The sequence below is a fragment of the Petromyzon marinus genome, chromosome 8, assembly GCF_048934315.1.
Source record: "Petromyzon marinus isolate PM22_M1 ecotype Great Lakes invasive population chromosome 8, UKy_Petmar_22M1.pri1.0, whole genome shotgun sequence".
NCBI classification, from domain to species: domain Eukaryota; kingdom Metazoa; phylum Chordata; class Hyperoartia; order Petromyzontiformes; family Petromyzontidae; genus Petromyzon; species Petromyzon marinus.
In genome coordinates, this window is record NC_133674.1 from 19,660,552 (window position 1) to 19,682,254 (window position 21,703).

General features: G+C 49.1%; 1 protein-coding gene across 9 annotated transcripts in view; it reads left to right on the top strand.

Annotated features, from left to right (window-relative positions):
* Positions 1–21,703, top strand: part of KCNMA1 (potassium calcium-activated channel subfamily M alpha 1) — a 104,222-nt gene that overhangs the window by 10,713 nt on the left and 71,806 nt on the right. For all 9 annotated transcript variants that reach the window (XM_076065746.1, XM_076065745.1, XM_076065750.1 and 6 more), the window contains exons 3-8: positions 2,376–2,437; positions 7,420–7,513; positions 8,760–8,871; positions 13,940–14,015; positions 17,553–17,628; positions 18,766–18,936. In XM_076065746.1, coding sequence (XP_075921861.1) covers positions 2,376–2,437; positions 7,420–7,513; positions 8,760–8,871; positions 13,940–14,015; positions 17,553–17,628; positions 18,766–18,936 — 591 coding nt within the window. The remainder of the gene's footprint in view (positions 1–2,375; positions 2,438–7,419; positions 7,514–8,759; positions 8,872–13,939; positions 14,016–17,552; positions 17,629–18,765; positions 18,937–21,703) is intronic.

Consider the following 21,703-nt stretch of genomic DNA (forward strand, 5'->3'; position numbering starts at 1 on the left):
GAATGAGTATTTAATCGAGATTGAATAGTGCATAGCCTCCACTGCCTTCCTAATATCGCAAGGAAGAGCGTTCCAGATGGCCACAGAAGCGCTTCTAAAAGCGCGCGATGCGGTGGCCATCTTTGTTCAATGGTTATCCCTAAAGTCGCTGCTGCGAGGATGAGCGGAGTTGGCGTGATCACTTATGCTCCTCGACGAGTTCAGCGAGGTGTTGTGGTTCATTTTCTGCGAGCACTTTGTGTCTAATGAGTTCATAGTTCATAGTTCATTTATTTGGTATAGCCCTGTGAGCCATTCGGCTCTTGAATCGGGTGCAACCACAACAAACAAAAAGACATGAACAAGAAAACATCTTAAAGTGATTATGTGACTGTGCAAACAGAAAATCCAGGGAAAAAAAACATCAAAAATATTCTTGAAATAGCACCGTACAAATGCCTCCATGACCATTGGCCATCACCGTCCCTTCTAGCGGAGTGTCCAGCTCAAGTTCACATACTTTTCCTGGCAGTGTGATGATAGTTGATTTAATACCTATAATATGGTGAGTCCCAAGGAGGAAAAATGGCAACCGCAACAGTGCAGTGGGACTGTGGGTAATCTGTCGGTGGGTAAAGGCGGATGAGCCTTGGCAAGGCTCTCGGTGCCCATACACACACTGGGAAACGAGTGGCCTCAACTTGGGGTATTGCTCCAGCCACCAATCATCAACCCCCCCCACCTTCCACAGCGATGAAAGCGTGACAGCATTCAGGGCTTTGGTCACGAATGACACCTTGATGTTTGGATACGGACATACCCCACCTCTACATGCCGGTGGGCGCAAGTGGTAGTGCAGTGGTAGTTAAAGCACTGCACTGTCAGCCTGACGACACCGAGTTCGATTCCCAGCCACGGCTGACATCAGTGGCGAGTGATATCTGAACCGGCCACTGAGTGCACCCCCCCGCCCACCCCGTCACCTTCGCTAACGAGCACCAACTAACGTGGTGAAGTATGGCCAACACAACCCCCATATCTGGAATGTTACGTGGGAGGCTTTCACCTAGCAGTGGACCGACCAAGGGCTATCAATTATTTGATGTTATAATTATTATAATTAATATTATTATAATTACTATTGTTACTCGTAACAGACAAGTACACACTGCATTATCGAATGTGATGAAGCTGCTGCCTTTCAGTTTCTTCGTAACAACTGACTTGGGGGAGGCCTTCATCCGGCAGTGGATTGATCGTGGCTGATGATGATGAATTTCCACGCTCGTTTTGTGTACAGTGTTACGCCGCTTATCCGTGACGACGTAAGGGGACGGGCTCCCAGGTTAGCCATTTAACTGCTAAGAAGATTTGTCCCCCCGGGGATATCGTCTGCTCGACGAAGGGGGCCCCCGGTTAAGTTGCACCGCGGTGTCCCTGGGCCGTTCCGCGTCACGCCGTGTTCGTCATTGCGCTGGCGATCCGGGTATTTTGAGTTGGGAGCTGTGACCTCTCCCGAGCCTTCGGGAAATCGATAACTCTGCCGAGTTTCCACTCATTAACTGGGCGGAGTATCGGCTATTCGGATTAAACACGAAAATACCCGGAGGGGGGGGGGGGAGAAATCTTGTCTCACGTTTGTGTGCCGCTGGACGGGGGGTGATAGGCGTGGGCCTGGTGATGTCATTGGCGTCATCGGCATCATCAGCCTGGTCACGCTGGGACTGGCGAGTCAGGAGGTTTCTGTCTTCGGGATGTCCGCCATGGACCTAATAAAAAAAGCAGCCGTCCACAATAGTCGGGTAATGTTCTTAAACGTCAACAATCATCTTCGCTAGTTTCCCAAGCTCATACCAGTAGACACCATGGCATCCGATAAGCTACGTCCTGGGCATTTCGCACAACTTACAAAATAAACAAGGATTACGTACGGCGCTGCACAGCTTGGCAGAAAGACGTGATGGAGCAGTCACGTGGTCCTCAGTGCCCACGAAGGGGGGCATTCGTTAATGTTCACCGCTACATTTTCATTCCATTTAGCATATTTATATCCCCTCCCCCTCCTCCCCCCTCCCGAAAAGGTTCATGTAACGTCACAATTGCAAGGGGGCGGCGGGGTGGTAAATAACTTAAAGTCGAAAGGAGTTGACGGCACGGATGGCTGGGGGTTGTGAGAAGGCTATTGCAGACTGCTCCTCTATCGCCAAGGATCAATGGATCAGTGTTCGCGCAAAACGTTTGTTAGAGCTATCGTTGCACCATCACACCCCTCTCCGATTCTTTTGTCGTCGTCGTCGTCATCGCACTCACCACCAACTCACCAAACTCACCACCAACTCACCAAACTCACCACCAAATCACTACCACCCCCCTCCTCTCCCCGTGGATGCTCGCAGGTGGTGCTCGTTTTCCTTCTCAGCATCGGGGCTCTGGTGATTTACTTTATCGACTCGTCCGAGTAAGTTCATCCATCACACAGACACCGGGAGAGGGGTGAGGGTTTTAGGGGGGAGGCGGGGCAGGGGGGTGCAATGGAAAAGAAAGGAAGTATGGACAATCCCCCCGCTCCCCCACCGGGTGATGTCGACAACACGGCGTGGGGTGGCCAGGCTTTCATCCAGCAGTGGATTGACAAAGCGGCTGTAGTTAAGGTCATTCAATCAAAGGTGATTATAACGTCGTGGAATTTGTCTGCCCCTGTATTATTTACGTTCACAATTTCGGATGCACAATTGTCATCTGTGGGAATAGCAGGTGCAGAGAAGAGAGGGGGTGGGGGTGGTGCAGGCTTCTGGCTGTTGACACACATCACTTGCCATTTAAAGCAAGAGGGGTTTGTAATGTCCCATGGTGATATTTATTAGAAGAACAAAAAAACATCGCCGTGGGTTCTTTCCCCTGCTCTCGATGGTGTCGGTCTTCAGGCTGGAATTGCGATATTGCAGCGATTCAAGCTGTTTCTAAATCCAATATGGTGTAGCCGACTCGGAGAGCCTTTATTGACAGTTTGACACAGCCACTAAAACTTAGATTACCAGCCACGTAGCGGGCGGGGTGGGTAGTGAGGGAGGGCCTGAGCCCCCCACTCATATTGATGGCTAAGCATTCCTTACACAAATCATCAGAATCAGAATCATGGCACGATATTTAACGTCGGTGGCAATTTAAGAAGGTGCACTGCAGCCCGTCCTCAAAATACACGCGAGGGTACAGTTTGTTTAACATTGACTGTGTTGTGCCCTCCCTGACCTCCCCCCTCGGTTTTTGCATGGCCCCCTTTAATAAGCAGGGCTGCTGATTATCAGCAGCCCGATTTATTACAATTGTCCGCGGCTTTACCCACAATGCACAGCAAAGCAGTTTCCTGATACTCGCGATCTTTCCACAGAAAAGAGGAGTCAAATTAATTATATTATCCGCGGGGTTATATCCTTTACAATGAATGAAATAACTCCACCGATAATAATAGGTGTCCCCATACAACCACGGATAAGAGGGGTTATCCTGTATTGCCGATTAAAAGCCCTGTTGAAGGCATTTGAAACGTTCACTAATTCATCACCAGAATTTCTGCCTAACCTCACCGTGAGCTCCATTTCCTTAGATTTTTCTTCATAGCCAAGAAAACGGTTTTCGTAAACCGAGCGTAGCGTATAACGTCACTTATCCCACTGTCACATGTCCGCCCTGACCCATTAACTGCCCACAGATACGTTCACAAATCCAACCTTTACCGCCCGTACCACATGGAACTGGGATGCGCAACATTGCACCGAATGGCACTCGAACTTTAGTCCGTTTGCGAATTTCTTTTAAATTTGCTCTGTTTACCAATTAAGGAAACGAAGGTAGATATTTAATCGAGGACGTATGTTACTTTATTGACAGTGAGACCAAAGGCGTTGGCCAACATCTTACGACTAAACTGAAGTTCTACGACCCCGTAGGATTTTGCTTCTGGGTTGTATCGCATGTCGCTCGGCACGACGTCCGCCAGTTGAATTCCGACGTTCCACCTCTGCATGCTGCGAACGCGCTTTCACTTCCTCAAACGGCTCCCGGGCAATGATGAGCGGACCGTCAGACATCGTTCCGAACGACACGCGGTACCGACCCGACATCGCATGGGGAGAGCCACGCTCTCGGGCGCTTTTCTCCAGCTGGAGAAGAACATCAACAGCCACTAAAAATGACAATGCCTTGCACACAGGCCCTCACGTGCAAAGCATGCCGGGGTTCCTGTTATTGTTTGCTCTTCAAGGAGCCGAACAATTGCTTCCTTCGCTCGACTCTCATTAAATTTTTTGCTCGTCATGTTGGTGAGCCAGATTACTGTCTTGCAAGTGAGGCGCTGTCCTGGTCTTTTGAGCTCTCGCCTGGTTAAACGGAAAAAAAATTGCGCTCGTGTGTGTGTGTGTATGTGTGTGTATATATGTAACATTGCAAGGTGGTAGGCTCATTTGTTTTATTTCCCCCCCTCCCGAAATATTACCCGAAACCCTGTTCCTGGTGTAAGTGCGACGAGGTGAGTGTGCATAGACTGACTACGTGTACCCGAGTGATTTCGCGCGTGTGTGTGTACAACGCATCTGCATGCCCTTCTGCGTACTCTCGGTACACCGAGTGGCTATGTTTTCAATGAACCTGCAATGTGCGACAGAATCCCGCCGTGTCGATTCAGAATTATAACGACACCTACCGCTGATGCTGGACCGTTGGGGGCTCTAAGCATGCGCTATTGTTGACCCCCCACCCCCCTGAAAACTTTCCTTGTGAGGTGAGAGAAGGGATGCAGACCCTTGCCGTAGTGAGATGAGATACAGTTAGGAGCAGAGACACAGATGAGCCAGAGATGTCGCCAATTGAGCGAGGTCTCGGCAAGGGATGTAGATGTGAGATGACGGATGGGCTGTAGGCAGGAGATATATAATGAGAGGAATTGCAGACACGAAAGATGCGGAGAAGATTGGCTTTTTTTGATGTTTGTTGGGATTTAAATTTGAGATGATATTTTATTGCATCCCATTTTTTTTTTCTTTGGCGGATCCGGGGCGCCCATGTAGCTACTTTGGCACGCTGAAGCCTAATGCTCAGCCTGCTTAGGCGTAGCTCCATCGCTCGCGGTATCTAGTCAGTCGCGTGTTAAATTGTCAGACGAATTGGCATGACGGAGGTGAAACCGCGGCGGGTGCTTAGCAGATATCGACGGTGGCGTGATAAGCCATGCCGATGGTTGCTTGGAGTCGGTTGAGCGATCCAGAATGTTGATGCCCATACTTTGTTCTCACCAAACGCAGCGGCAGACCTGCCCATCCACTCCACAAAGGCCTTTACAGCTTCGTGTAGCAGTCACGACGCAGTGTGAATGTGACCGCGTGTACAGACACAGTGTGCATGTTAACGATTGGCGTTTCTAGGTAAGAGTGATTAAATTGATGTTACACTGCAACATTTATGAATTTACGTTCAAAGTAACTACAATGCCAATTTTAATCACGCGAATTGACAAAAGTAATTAAATCCCGTAATGAAAACAGAATATCGTTAATGTTAGCGACTTCAACGTGGACAGCCATAACATTAAATATAAACTCGGCATACGCTTTGTCTTGCCGGAGAGGCCTTCATCCAGCAGTGGGTAGGTCACTGCTGCTGCTGACGCCGCCGACGTTGACACGCCGCGTCACTTTCCGTGCTCACGCGAGCCGTGATATTCGCCGTGACATCCACAGCGGAGCGAGGGTCAGCAGAGAGGTTGTTTCATTAGGAACAGAAATTTGATGTCGTCTGACGGCAACGGCTGCCAGAGGATTATTAGCGCGGCGACGCGAGCAGAGAGATTCATTGCAAACATAGCGCTTGGAATTGCATGCACAGCTCTGCTGATTATTCATTTTTTTTCCGGTGATATTCAAAATCTTGCGCAACCCCATTTCCACACATTTGCAAATGTCTCGTTTATTTATTCGTTTGCATATACGAGTGCCAGAGTTTCAAATTGGATTTTGCTAAAAATATATATAAAATTATAACCATGCCTCGGTTTGCTCTTTGAGTTGATGACCATAGTGTGGTGAAATAATAATACAAATTTACTCCAAAGAGATTTCCTACTCAAATGAGGAACGTGGTGATGCTCATTGCCCATTTACGGCCCTGCAGAGCCAGTGGTGGAAATGTATTCGTTGACCATACTTCACCAATCGAAGTCAATTTGCGATTCGCGATGAGGACACGCAAGCGTAGTACAGCAATTATTCACCTACAGAAAGCACAAGCCAGCGGTGGAAATTCCACTATACTATGGCCGAAAGGAGTGACTGTCCGTAGGGTAACCAACGTTTTGAATACTCAATGTGGGGGAAGCACTGCTACCTTAGTGGCTTGTGTTGTACTTGCCAGCGGTCGTCACAAATTAGATTTTTTTTGGTTTGATCGTTTGTTTGACGTCGAGGCCACGCGTGCCACCTTCGACTGATTCCATTGGCACTTTGCCCATATTACATTGGCGCTGTTGGCTCCAAGAGTCGCTATGCAAATTAAATGGATGTGCTATGAAAGTCATTCGAGTGGGAAATTAGAAGGTGAATCGATATTATGATGCGCAATGAAATGTTTGGGTCAGATCAGCGTGCGGAAATAGCGTGTGTCGTAAACACTCCACCACCCAAGACAGACAATTAATAAAGTTGTCACGTGATGAACAGACGTGGCAAGTTTATAACTGCTGCAGTAGTCACAGGATGCCCATGACATTGAACAGCTTCATTCGGCCCTGCCCGCTGTAATAAACTAAATCTGTCTTCCTGTAAATTAACATGAATGTGGGCAATTCGCCACCCTCCGAGTCAACTGTGAGTGTTTGTCCATCTTGGACATGAAATAACTCCTTCCCTTGTAGTCCACACACACACACACCACCCGCTCTCTCGCAAGTAGTTATTGTGTCAAAAAGCACTCGGCACAATAACTACAATAACAGTGACTTATTCAAGACGTTTGGCCCATTCCATTGATGAGCGTTGGGCTTCGTGTGGGAAGACCATTGTAATGCCCAGAGAACACCACCTCGTACAAAGGGTGATAGTCGCAAGCTGTAATCTGCAGGTGAAAACCTCACAGCCCCTTCGCCTGCAACCCCTGGCACGCTCTGGTGGTTGGTCACCCACGCAAGTGTGAATAGCCAGGCTTCAAAAATTCCTGCTTAGCTTGCGAGATGGGGCACATTCATAATCATTCGGTTGTAGATCTCTGAAATTCTCGATTTTTTTTTTTGCTATGCAATCATTCATTCTGCTTGCACGTGCCGTCGGTGATCGTCACTTTTCGCCGCAAGCATTTTTTTTTTATTTCGCTTGTGAAATGCCATGAAGCCGCTGTGCGCGTCCACGTGGTTAGCCAACTGGTCCTGTCCCGCGCGCCCGCGTGTCGTCTCCACAGCCCCATCGAGGATTGCCACTACTTCCAGAAGGACACCACCCTGCAGTTCGACATGGGGCTCAACATCTTCTTCCTCCTCTACTTTGGCTTGCGGGTGAGGCAGAAGACGCAGCCGCCGCACTTGCGTTCGACTTGCCCGTGCCCCTTTCACGAGTCACCCACCCAACGTCCGTTTAGCGTTGCTGCAGTTCAGTCCGGCTGTCGTGGCTCTGAACGGTCAAAAAATTATCTGCCCCTAGCCACCTTGCGCTTAGGGGAGGGAGAGATTTATTATTTCACTTCGACCCGCGTCTGGGGAAATATTTACGATTGCTCATGTCACGCAGTTTTCTTTGGCCAGATTTAAATTTGCTTCCAACGCTGTCACTTTATTTAGTTTTGCGTCTGTCATTTTGGTGACCCGGTGTCTCTCTCGCAAATGAGACCTCCAGTCCCCCCGGTCCCTCGAGTTCCCACGCTGGTTACATGGAATGCTACTGCTGGATGTCTGTGAAAAAGAGCTTGACATGCTTATCTGATTCCTCCAGTATAACTATTGTGATAATTCTGAGAATAAACGTGAAACTTGAACATCGTCTCTTACACCCGGGTTCCTCACATGCGAGTCCCCACAAGCAGCCACCACCGCCGTCCATCTTCCCCTGCTAAGCAGCCTCCCCATTTAAACGTGAATTAAGTCGTTACCGACTGCACGTGCCTGATGATGGATAAACAGTTGCGCCTGTAACATAGGGAGCACTGATTAATCCGTGCGCCGTGTCACATAGGACACACACGCACACGTGCACACGGATAGACACACACAATCTCAGTCTTAATTTAAATTAGCTCGCATTTGCTGGAATTGCAGCTCCTGTACTTTGATTACTTGTTTCCAAAACTCATTTAATTAATCTCAACCCTTGCGTGTGTGCGCTCGCGTGTGTGTGCATGTGCGCGTGTGCACGCTCGGATGCATACGTGAGCGTGTGTATGTGTGCGTGCATGGTGGATGTCGGGATTTGTGTGCGTATGCCTGTGTGTGTGTACGTGTGGGATGCCCGTGTCTGTGTGTGTAATTCTTGGGTCTGCGCATGTGTGCACGTGCGTGCGTGTGTGTGTGCGAGCACGTGTGCACGTGAGCATGCGTGCGAGCGCGTGTGATGGCCGTGTCTGTGTGTGCGTGCGTGTGAGCGTGTGTGATGGCCGTGTCTGTGTGTGCGTGCGTGTGAGCGTGTGTGATGGCCGTGTCTGTGTGTGCGTGCGTGTGAGCGCGTGTGATGGCCGTGTCTGTGTGTGCGTGCGTGTGAGCGTGTGCGGTGCGTGTTGGGTGCTCGGGTCTGCTCCGTGTGCCCGTGCAGTTCATCGCAGCCAACGACAAGCTGTGGTTCTGGCTGGAGGTGAACTCCATCGTGGATTTCTTCACCGTACCTCCAGTGTTCGTGTCTGTGTACCTCAACAGGAGCTGGCTCGGTAAGCCCATACGGTTGCCTTCATCGCGAAACACAAATCCCATCCAACAGTGGGTCACATTGCCTCGTGCATCTGCACACAACATGTTGACGTCAACTTATTCTTACTTGTCTTCTTATGTTCTTACACCATCGGGCGCATGAATAATACACAAACTTTAGATGGCTTCGTGGTGCTTCATTGCATTTCGCATGCATATTTAACCAGGGCACAAAGCACATGGGAACACACACTGATTGACACAAGCATTTAATTGATGCCGTGTGAGACTGTGATGAAAACAAAGTATTTGGTTCATGACAGCCGGGGCGGATGAGGTTTGCGTCGCCCCGCGCGGTGCCGCTACACAATTGGTCGAGAAGGCCCAATTACACATCGCAAAGAGGGCGTCGTGGAAGGTTTTTTTGTAATTATTGCGCTTCTCAGCGAGTCGCCGTGGAGTGGTGCGGCGCAGCGGGCTAGCGAGCCGTGCCACAAACCCTGCGACCCGAGTTCGATTCCAGGCCCAAGGCACAACCGTCAGTGCCGAGTTGACAATGTGAACCGGCCCTGTGCCGCCCACTTCACCAACCCGTATTAACAAACAGGTGGTGAAGTACGGTCAAAGCAACCCGCAGCGGATTGGCAATGGGCCGTCAGCAGGATGCGCCGCGAGAGGGCATGGCGGCCGGTGGTCGAGTATCAGAATCAGAAGATTTATTTATACTGGAGGAATCCGATGAGCTATGAAGCTCTTTTTTTCACAGATCTCCAGTAGGGGCAGTCGAGACATGGCAACCGCCCGAGCAATGGGGAGTGATGAGTTCAGCTCGTGGCACGGAGGCGCGGGTGGAATCTTGCCTCGCGGGCTCGTGACCGATGGGTGACGGCTTGAGAAGGCCTTCACCCGCCAGTGGTTTGATGATGGCTGACAGCGACGATGACGACCATTGGAGCGTTCAACGATGTCCAATGCAATGCCAGTGCACGGAGAGGTGTCCTCGTGTTTCATAAAACCTCCGGACGCAGCTAAATCTAATTCGGGCGCAGTGCGCATTAGAACTTCACCTGTAATGTTTAATTAAAGCTAAAAAAACAAAGCTATCTTCAGCACGCTATTAAATTACAGATATTTAATACGTGCAACCAAAGGAGCTGTCTCAAATTTGAACACTCGGTACATCTCGGGGGACAGCGCGATTAATTTCATCCCATTATCCGCACCCTCCGATTAGCGCGGTTGGCTACATACGGTGCGAGAGAAGTTCACCCTGCGTACATACACATGTACCATGCTGATCGGAGGTGCAGGGGAAGGACAACAAACGAAGCACAAAAAGCAGTTGTCAAGAAATTGGTTTTCAATCTAGAGTTTGTTTTTGTTTGTGTCCGTGTTCCTAATCCTTACGTCACAGCTGGCAGGACGTGTTGATTCCGAGACCGAATCTCAAAACATTTTGACTTGTTTTGGACAAATTACACGGACCCAAACTCGTTGGGACCGGTCCAAAGAGTGTAACTTATGCAATTTTTATTTATTCAATTTTTATTATTAGTTATTTGGTTACCATTCCTATACTTTGCTCTCCTATCGTTTTTTGCCCTGTTTGTGGCCGTAACTTTCTGACCCGCCCCTACTGGACATCTGTGCAAAAGAGCTTCACGGCTCATTGGATTTCTCGAGGATACATACAGATTCTGATTCTGAACTGAGCTCGGAGGGACATCTGAACTGAAACTCCGACGTCCTCTCTGGACGACTTGAGCGCGACATGCGGGATTGTGCTCTTACGAGTGCGTTTCGGCCGTTGCATGTGAGAGAGCGGGTGGTGTGTGTGGACTACAAGGGAGAGAGTTATTTCATGTCCAACATGGACCAACCCTCACAGTTGACTCGGAGGGTGGCGACGGACAGGATTGGCAGGCCCACGTCCGTCCCGTCGCCCGTCCGTCCCTCCCTCCCTCCTGGCCACCCACTCTTTTTGTTTCCTCAGAAGAGAATGAGCCGGCACTAATCCAGCTTTCGCTTGTGAACGCAACGCAGGGGATGGACTGTACCGGCCTCCCAGGGGGGCAGTACCGTAAAGCAGATTAGCGTTTTAATCTGATTGGAGGATTTGGCCGGAGTTTATTGCAGGCTGTCCCGGTAAGGTTGCCACTTTGTCCCCACACACAAAATCCGGACATGTTTCTCTATTATTGTTGTTTTTCTCGGTTGGCCTCGGTCTATCAGAACTGTAGCAGTAACCTGTAATAAAGTTCACACAAAATAAAACCACAATTCCGGCACCAGGTCTCGGCACAAATCAAGTGATTCCGCCACCCCAACACGGATGCCATTCTGCGAACTGTCCGGGTTAAACGGAGTGGCGAGTAGGCCAAGCCGCACGTCCAGGTAAAACCTGGACAGGTGGTAACCCCTACACGAGGGCAACTCTGGGAAAACAAAATGTCCCGCCACTCTCAAACCTCGTTAAACTAACCCGAGGGATTTCGTCCCCCCACGCTTTAGGACAAGTCTGCTAAGTGTGAACAAGGATCAGGGGCCAAGTTGACCGACGTGGTTTGGTTTGGTAAAAAAAAAAATCCCCACAGCATGGGGAGAACTCTCATCCAGCAGTGGATTGACAAAAGTGCCGAGCGTCTTAATCAGCAGCGAAGGCGATCTCTTGCTAAACCGATCGTTGAGGCAGCGCTCATATGCTGTTCACAGCGCTGGAGCCAATGGTGGAAATTCCACATTCCTATGACACGAGTGAGTCTACAAATTGGACAACCACTGTTGACTATGCACGTGGCTGCCTGTACTCCAGCACTGTGGGTGTCGAGGGAGTCCCATACCCTAACTCGCCAGGAGAAGGCAGTACAGCAAGTGGACGAATCGCCATCTCTTTCCATCTGTACGGGGATAAAGCGTTGCCCCCTCGCGCGTGTGTGATTTCTGTGAGTGCTCTGGTTTCCTCCCACTTGCATAATAAACATTCATCATCATTCGGTCAACCCTGCCTTCTGGACATCTGTGAAAAGGAGCTTTATAGCTCATCGGATTCCTCCAGTATAAATACAGATTTTGATTCTGAAAATATCCTCGAATTAAATCCTAACAGAGAAACCTCCTGAAGAAAAGTCTCAGTGTGGCTCTCGTGGACAAAGTGAATTATTAAATTAATTGTCATATCAACTTATTTTAACAATCCGATGACCTGGAATAGTGATCAGTAATCATCCACCACTGCTCTTATTCATTTTCCTATTATTTTCAAAGCCATATCTCACGACAATCCATGGTGGAGCTCACCAAAAGTGCAACGGTGGCTAGGAGATGTTAACTAGCTCAGCTGATCTACAGGAGGTCGTGGGTTTGATCGCGACCCTAACGCCTGCTGTATATTTGGAGTTTGCGTGTTGTTCCCGTGGTTGTGTGGATTTTTCTCGGAGTCTTCCGCTTTTCCCTCCACATTTAGAAACGTGCGTTTTGAGTATTTGGCTGATATCCATTTTAACGTGATAAGTTTATTCTAAAAAAGAGCTACATAGCTCAGTGGGCCTTACCTGATCAAATAATAATGTAATAGTTTAAGCAGCCGACTCTCTGACGTGGCTTCCGGGCTGCGCTGCTAAGCGTGATCCACGGACGCTTTGCCGTATAATCGGGGGGACGCAGAAAACCGGCCGCTCAATCCAGTTTCCCCGAAGAAGCTCCCAGATGATACGTGGAAGCGAAACGTCAGACATCGCGCCCAACAAAGCGCGTGGGTACAGCCTGGGAGCCGTGCGGCACTCGCAGGAAAGGCACTGGACGCTTCTGACAAACGAGAAACTTTCCACAAACAAGGCTCTCCAAAGCCTTTTAGCCCCATGAACACCGCTCCCCATAAACACAGCTGCTGGGATCCCAAGCCATCTGGCCTCCTGGATTAGTGCTTCTCTCGGCCGCTAAAACATTACAACCGGGGCTTACTCGTCCATCCACTGCCTCTCCCCACTGGCCGCTCAACCCCGCCAGTGGCAAATAAAACGACGCGGGGTTAGCACGAGTTATTTTTCTTTCTCTGTCTCTCTCTCCTTCTCTGTCTCCGTCTCCCTCTCTGTCTCTCTCTCTCTCTACGCACTCCTCGTTGACGCGACGGGGAACCGTGCGAGTGCAGCTTTTCACTCGGCGGCTGGCCGCTTTAGTACGGAACGGCGCTCGGAGATAATTCAGCAGCTCGCGGTGTGGATCAGTCGCGACATCGGGCCGAAGTGGAAAAAAAACTAAAACGAAAATTTGAATAGCGAAACGAAGGTGAACGCGCCGGCGAGCGACGATGATTTCGAGCAAGATGCTGGTTTACCACGGAGCGGAGAGCGGCGGTGGCCACTCCGACACGGTCCAGCCGACTCGCCGCAAGAAGTCATTTGGCGAGCTCTACCAGAAGGGGTTTCGCGTCAAGAAAGACAGTAGCCAGGACAAGGAGGAGGGCCAGCGGGGGTACCAGCGCTACCTCGAGGGCTTCCACTACTGGGGTGAGAAGCGCCGCCGCTCGCCATGAACGTCACGGTGACCGTTCGCTCGTGCGCGGACAGCGTCAAAACCACCTCGCGAGTGGTTTGTGCCGAGCTCTGCTGCGTAGGCCGCCGCGGGGTTTCGGGGCTGACCGTGTGTTGCCCGGCACGGCGACGTCCGACGTTTCGCTCCGCGTGCTGGCGGTTTCACCTTCAGGAACTACTTGTGAATTTAATCCGGTTGAAATTCCATTCTTGCATATGGCTGCACTCTGATTCAGGAGCTGACGTGCCAATGTCGAGGTCTGCCGCTACTGCTGGACACAATGACGGAGATTCAGCAGAAAGAGATTGTGTAGTTTTGCTATTCCTCCTCCTCCATTGAAGCAGTGCAGGCTGCAGTGGTGGAGAGAGAGGAGAGTTGTCCTTGCAGTTATCGTACGTACGCATGTATGTTGAAGGTCTTTCGCACCGTGCATAGTCCGTACTATTCGGAGGTGCAGGACAACAAATTAAGCACAAAAAGCAGTTCTAAAGATATACATTTTCAGCCAGTAACTTTGTGTTCTAATAGAATTGTGTGTTGTGTCTTTTTTTCCCCTAGGTTTACGGTTTCTCAGGGCCTTGCGGCTGATACAATTCTCTGAAATTCTGCAGTTCCTAAACGTGTTAAAAACGAGGTGAGACCACCCCCCCCCCGCCACCCGCCCCTCCCTCTCGCGCGTGCTCCTGCGAGCACTTGCCCTCTCGCGACGTTAAAACGTGCACGGTGATCGCGGCGATCGCGCGACGGCGCGCGATCCACACGGCTCGCGCGCTCGTGAGATACGCACGCGGACGAGCACAGATGTGGATTGACGTTGTATATTTTTTGTCCACCTTAAGTCTCACTAGTCCGTTGAAACACAAAGCTTAGCCGACCTTAGATTTCGTGGGGAAATATAACATGTGGTTTAGTCAAACGGCCTATTTATTTACTTTCCCCAAGTGCAGTTAATGAAGCTCCTCCAATTAGCACGGTTGCCTATGTACGGTAGTAAAGAATTTTCTCCATACATACGTGCAGCATTTTTCCCAAGCAAAGCAAACTCTGGACCAGTTTCAACCTTCTGGGTCTCATCAGCAGCTTGTTAAACAAACGCTGCTGGATGTTATTGGGCAAGAGAAATACATCGACACTAGAGGACTCCGGTGCATGGCAAAAAGCAGTCCGAGTTTCTCGAGCGCTGGGAGTAGCGAGATCCCAGCAAAGGGCACTGGTTGTAGTTTCTGAGCGGAATACGGTTTCAAGTTTTAAGCTCCTTATAATCCACTTGAATGTCACACTTGGGGGCTACATTAGCACGAGTGTCCCGGGCCGTCTCAAACGTCAAAATGGGCTTTAGAATTAGAACACTGATGGGATACTTGCTCAGTGGCAATGTCCTGCTGATATGTATATAATCTAGATTTGAAGTTTATGTATATATTTACATGTTTTAAACATTTCTTGAAGGCTTCTTATTTAAGCCGTGAGTGCTTGGGCGCTGCATTTAATCGGGCAGAGGGAGAGTGGCGGCAGTCGTTTGCGCACTCGGAACCAGCCACGTGAGCTTGATTCTTGGCCGTGGCGAGCGATGCCTGAACTGGTCCCCATCCAGCCGTGCACTCACCCGTTACCGACCCGCGCTTACCAAAGTGGTGACATATGGTCAAACGAATCCCATGACCGGCGCAGCATGAGGAAGCCTTCATCCAGCAGCGGATTGATAAAGTACCATAAATTATTAGTTTTTTACATAAATGTGCACTATTTCTGTGACATTATATATGTATTAATTGTCGTTTTTAAATACCGTAGTTGCAAAGTGTCCGAATGGCACTGGTAGTAAGTTTGTGTTCGTACCAGAAGTGCCATTTGCTGTCGACTAAAGTCACATGACCTGCAGCTGTTGACCGTGTCATCAAGGTAGAAAGCGCCTATAAATGAAATAACAAAGCATTATACTGGTAGGAAACGTAGTGGACTGGAAGCCCAACCGGGATTAATTCACAGGAGGCAGGGGATTAATTGTGTATGTCTGTGGATGTCTGTCCACGTGTATTCGGACACCCGGATAAAATGGGAGGGATGGGGCTGAGTGGAGAGGGGAGGGTGGGGAGGGGCTGGGGAGGGTGGGGAGGGTGGGGAGGGGCTGGGGAGGGTGTGGAGGGTGGGGCTGGGTGGGGGGTGGGGAGGGGTGGGGGGTGGGAGGGGCTGGTCACCCCGTGGTGGCCTTATAAAACTCAACGTTGAACCTACTCACGCCAGCTTGTGCCCGCCCTCACAGTCAGGCATATTTGCGGAATACACCACGCCGCCATTGACCCTGGCTATTGACCGAGCAACCCAGCGTTCCTACCAGCTCGCTCCGCAGGAATGTGTTCATCATCATCAAACATGATGATGAACGCATCATCATGGTTGATGATGAACCATGATGATGAACACAAGCGTCTCGGATCGTTGACTCTCAACGATCCTTACGCTTGTTCCTCCCCCCTTGTTGACGAGCGCGGGCGCGGCGTGATTATTTATCCACGACCTTAAGTTACAGTGAGGGAAAAAAGTATTTGATCTCCTGCTGATTTTGTACGTTTGCCCACTGACAAATAAATGATCAGTCTATAATTTTAATGGTAGGTTTATTTGAAGTGAGAGACAGAATAACAACAACAACAAAATCCAGAAAAACGCATGTCAAAAATGTTATAAATTGATTTGCATTTTAAAGAGGGAAATAAGTATTTTACCCCTCTGCAAAACATGGCTTAGTACTTGGTGGCAAAACGGTTGTTGGCAATCACAGAGGTCAGACGTTTCTTGTAGTTGGCCACCAGGTTTGCACACATCTCAGGAGGGATTTTGTCCCACTCCTCTTTGCAGATCTTCTACAAATCATTAAGGTTTCGAGGCTGACGTTTGGCAACTCGAACCTTCAGCTCCCTCCACAGATTTTCTATGGGATTAAGGTCTGGAGACTAGCTAGGCCACTCCAGGACCTTAATGTGCTTCTTCTTGAGCCACTCCTTTGTTGCCTTGGCCGTGTGTTTTGGGTCATTGTCATGCTGGAATACCCCTCCACGACCCATTTTCAATGCCCTGGCTGAGGGAAGGAGGTTCTCACCCAAGATTTGACGGTACATGGCCCCGTCCATCGTCCCTTTGATGCGGTGAAGTTGTCCTCTCCCCTTAGCAGAAAATCACCCCAAAAGCATAATGTTTCCACCTCCATGTTTGACGGTGGGGATGGTGTTCTTGGGGTCATAGGCAGCATTCCTCCTCTTCTAAACACGGTGAGTTGAGTTGATGCCAAAGTGCTCCATTTTGGTCTCATCTGACCACAACACTTTCACCCAGTTGTCCTCTGAATCATTCACATGTCCATTGGCAAACTTCAGACGGGCATGTATATGTGCTTTCTTGAGCAGGGGGACCTTGCGGGCGCTGCAGGATTTCAGTCCTTCACGGTGTAGTGTGTTACCAATTGTTTTCTTGGTGACTATGGTCCCAGCTGCCTTGAGATCATTGACAAGATCCTCCCGTGTAGTTCTGGGCTGATTCCTCACCGTTCTCATGATCATTGCAACTCCACGAGGTGAGATCTTGCATGAAGCCCCAGGCCGAGGGAGATTGACAGTTCTTTTGTGTTTCTTCCATTTGCGAATAATCGCACCAACTGTTGTCACCTTCTCACCAAGCTGCTTGGCAATGGTCTTGTAGCCCATTCCAGCCTTGTGTAGGTCTACAATCTTGTCCCTGACATCCTTGGAGAGCTCTTTGGTCTTGGCCATGGTGGAGAGTTTGGAATTTGATTGATTGATTGCTTCTGTGGACAGGTGTCTTTTATACAGGTAACAAGCTGAGATTAGGAGCACTCCCTTTAAGAGTGTGCTCCTAATCTCAGCTCGTCACCCGTATAAAAGACACCTGGGAGCCAGAAATCTTTCTGATTGAGAGGGGGTCAAATACTTATTTCCCTCATTAAAATGCAAATCAATTTATAATATTTTTGACATGCGTTTTTCTGGATTTTTTTGTTGTTATTCTGTCTCTCACTGTACAAATAAACCTACCATTAAAATTATAGACTGATCATTTCTCTGTCAGTGGGCAAACGTACAAAATCAGCAGGGGATCAAATACGTTTTTTCCCTCACTGTATTTAACAGATGTGTCGTGCCTCTATATTTTCCAGCAACTCTATAAAGTTGGTGAACCTGCTGTCCATTTTCATCAGCACGTGGCTGACGGCGGCTGGCTTCATCCACCTGGTATGCGTTTGTGGCTTCGCTCTCGCGTCCGTTCGAATCGCGTCGTCCGATAAAAACCAAAACACCGCCAGCGAGCGTTCATACGCGCGCACGCACGGCGCTCATTCAAGTCCGAGGCTGGATTAGGGCCTCCCCGTGCCGCGTGAATGCTGGGGTCATTTGGCGGTCCGACCGCGCCAGTCAGTGTCGGTAGAATACAACATCGGTGTTTGCTGTACTGCCGTCTCCTGGCCACCGGCGCTTGGTACGTACGGGCAGTAGGCCCATACGAGCACTATCCAGGCTCAAATCCGCTGACGAGGTCAGGCGTGTTGCGGGTGATGTTGTCAGAGCCACTTTCGCTCGACCTCAGAAGCCAAGCGGGGTTGAGCCTGGATCGTGCCTGGATAGGTGACTGCCATGCATAACAAGTGTTATAGAGTTGAAGCTTTCGTGACTGCAGGAACCCATGCTCTGTGGTTCTTTCGGTAAAGTCACGTAGGTATAAAATAATAATAGATCACGACGTTTCGATCGCAACACAAGCAACCGTCATCAGGTGAGACCAACACAGCAGGGAACATCCTGACGAAGGAGTGTTTCCCCCTTTCTCTGTGTAGGCAGCATTCCCCTGCTGTGTCGGTCTCACCTGATGACGGTTGCTTGTGTTGCGATCGAAATGTCGTGATGTATTATTTTTCTACCTACGTGACTTTACCGAAAGAACCAGAGAGTATGGGTGTTATAGACTTTGTGGTATACGTTGGGGTCAACGCAGAATAATCCCCGGGACCGGACCTCCACGGGGATAACTTGCTAACTCCAATGCCGGGGAGCGGAAGCTTTTTCCGGCTCGCCGATCCGGATGGACTCGGTCAAAATGAATCACTCTGGCTGCTGATGATGACGATGCCGATGATGACGATAATAATAGCGATGCTGACGATGACAATGATGACTACGATGATAATAATGATGCTGACGATGACTACGATGATAATAATGATGACGATAAGAATGCCGACGATGATAATGACTACGATGGTGATAAAGACTATGATGACGATGTTGACGACAGTGATGATGACGATGGTGACGATGGTGACGATGGTGACGATGATTCCGATGATGATGATGAGTGGGCGCCACTGCGGGCAGGTGGAGAACTCGGGCGACCCCTGGAACAATTTCCAGAACTCGCAGGAGCTGACGTACTGGGAGTGCGTCTACCTACTCATGGTGACCATGTCCACCGTGGGCTATGGGGACGTCTACGCCAAGACCACCCTGGGACGGCTTTTCATGGTCTTCTTCATCCTCGGGGGACTGGTGAGAGGTCGCGCGTCTCTGCGAACTTAAAAACAAATGTTTCTATTATATTGTGAGTTTTATTATTAGAGAACCGCTTAATACGAAGGTAATTTTATACCCTAAGCCTGACGAAATTGGATGGCCTAAGTAACAATGTGTATATTGTTGACTCAATTCAGAATGCGCATGATAACATCACCCCCTACTGCAAAACTACTGCAGACTATAGTCTGTGAATCAATGCCTTCCTATGCGACGGCCTTGCGCTGTCACATGGGAATACCAAATAAGTGGCCATGATTTGTTTTGATAGTGATCATCGTTACACCCCCCATCCGACCTCGTGGCAGACTGATGCCCACTTGTCGGCTGATGCAGTCACCTTGTGACGCACACAAGGACAAACTGCGCAGAGACGTATCGTTACAATTTTGGGCACAATACAAATGCAAATATCGGTATTTAATTATCATTGCATTGAAAATATTTGAAGACTAAATGATTAGAGGGTAAAATAGCAGGCGATTAGAAAAAAATGATCAGGTTTTTCTTTTTATTTGAACCAGAAAGTGATTTACAAAATACGATAGACCACAGATGAGTCGATCGGCAGGTGTGGTGGGGTGCAGTGTTGGTCCTCCCACCTCTTCCAAGATTCATGGCCAGCACAGAAGAGTAGACCAAATCACATGCTAGAAGGGCTGTGTAGAGATCCCTCTCGTGGAGGCCCTTTAGCCTTTAAAGAATTTAGGGCCATGGGAACGATTTTACATCTTAAACGAGCTGTCATAATTACCCGTGGGGTAGTGGCAATGCTACGGTTCAGTGTTGTATTAAAAGGATCCAACACAGGTTTGTCTTGATGTTGTTGTTGTGATTAACATTGTTGTTTGATGTAGTTGTTGTTGTGGTGATTAACATTGTTGTATTGCATTAAAAGTTTTGGCCGTTTATCAATCCACTGCTGGATTAATGTCTCTCCCCGACATACCAGTCGTGGGGGTTGTTTGACCATACTTCACCACGCTGGTCAGTGCGTGTTTTTCATGATGGGGTGGGGGAGCTCAGAACCCGTTCAGATACTGCTCGCCACTGATTCTACGCTGCTACGAACCTGGTTTCCCCGAGTTCGATTCCCGGCCGTGGTTAAAACTCAGTGGCAAGTTTTATCTGAACTGCTCCTGGTGCACCCACACTGACCAAAGTGGTCAAATAACTCTTCATCACTGACCCAGCTCGCATATGGCAGTGGCTTGGCAAAGGGCCGTACGTTGTTAAGTCAGTTTGATTATCATAATTAACAAGTTGTTATATACTATGAATGTGCTATAATTTAATTGGATTTGCGGTTTCTGTATTAATCCAGACTTCCCCCTCGATCTGTGAATCCCTTCTCGTCTTCCCTCTCTGCCAAGAAACATAACGGCCACTGGAGGGTTTCCCGTTGCGATAGAAACTGCGAGGGGGTTGCCCTCCTCACCCTCGCCATTGAATCGGCCCTCCCCACCCGATCGGCTCGCAACAATTGAGTCGCGATTCGACGAACACAGCCCTCCCGACGTTGCGCCAGGGTTGTTGCCGCCGCGCGCAGTCCGGTACGACGTCCGACGTTCCGCCCCACGTGTTGGGGAGCACCGTCTTCAGGAGCTCGATTGGTACAAACAGACAGCGAAAAAGCCACTTCGTTGAGCTATCATTTGTGGCCACGTCGCTTCTGAAAAAGAGCTACGCAGATCAGTGGTTGATTAGAAAAAAAAACATTTGGTTCCTGGAATGAAACGTCGGGCATCATGCCGGGCAAATCGCGGAGCAACCCGAAAACACGTCGGCGAGTCGTACGGCACAACCGTAGAAAAATCTCCGCAGGACAATTTGATGTCCCATCTCGGATTGGGGTCGTGAATCGATTCAGGAATGTATTCGTTTCATTGACGATGCGGTGAATGGCAGTGCCTCTAGCGTTTGTCAGGTGAACATGCTACAATTTCAACGCAATAATAATAATAATGAAAACATTTGTTCGTACGTGCGCAATCCAAAGGTGCACCGTGGGTGCACGGATCGATTTTAATCCACGAGGCATGACACCCCCTCCTCCCTTTTCATTACAGTTCAGCTCGAGACATCGTCATACACACACATTACACTTCACGACGATTGCTAACAACAATACACACCTCCCCGAGAATGCAATTGATTCGCTGGGTCGTCTGCGGGGTTCTCTGGGTTCCTGCCGCGTGAAGCCGTTCCTGAACCTGGCCCAACATCCCCATGTAGCAAAACCCTCCTGCAGCGACAGCCTTGCGAGACTCCAATGAGGCCTTCGAGTCTTCGTAAACAATTGACGTGACGGTTGTTATTTTACTGGAATTAAATTTAATCGGCAAAGCATCACGTGCATCATAACGACTTCAATCCACACTAAATTATTTTGCTGGTAAAATTTCTCCATGAGATGGTTTGGCATTTCATCATCATCAAGGCACATTTTCAGTGTTAGGCATTTAAAATTCTTGTCCCCTTTAAAGTGATGACTATACCCCCGACTGTTTCATGTGAACTCAAAGTTATAACGATTTGAGTTGCTTCCCAGACAATTGCATTGTAATTGCTATGACCATTTCCCCATCGCAAGCTGCAGGTTTCCAATTAACGTTTTCAAATTCGAATAAGTGCCGTCCGTTTATTTCGAATGAAAGCTGTTTGGGAAAAGAGATAGGATGAATAAAAATGTATATATATATGTCTTTGCTCCATTCCAAAAACTAAACTCTATTCTACTCCC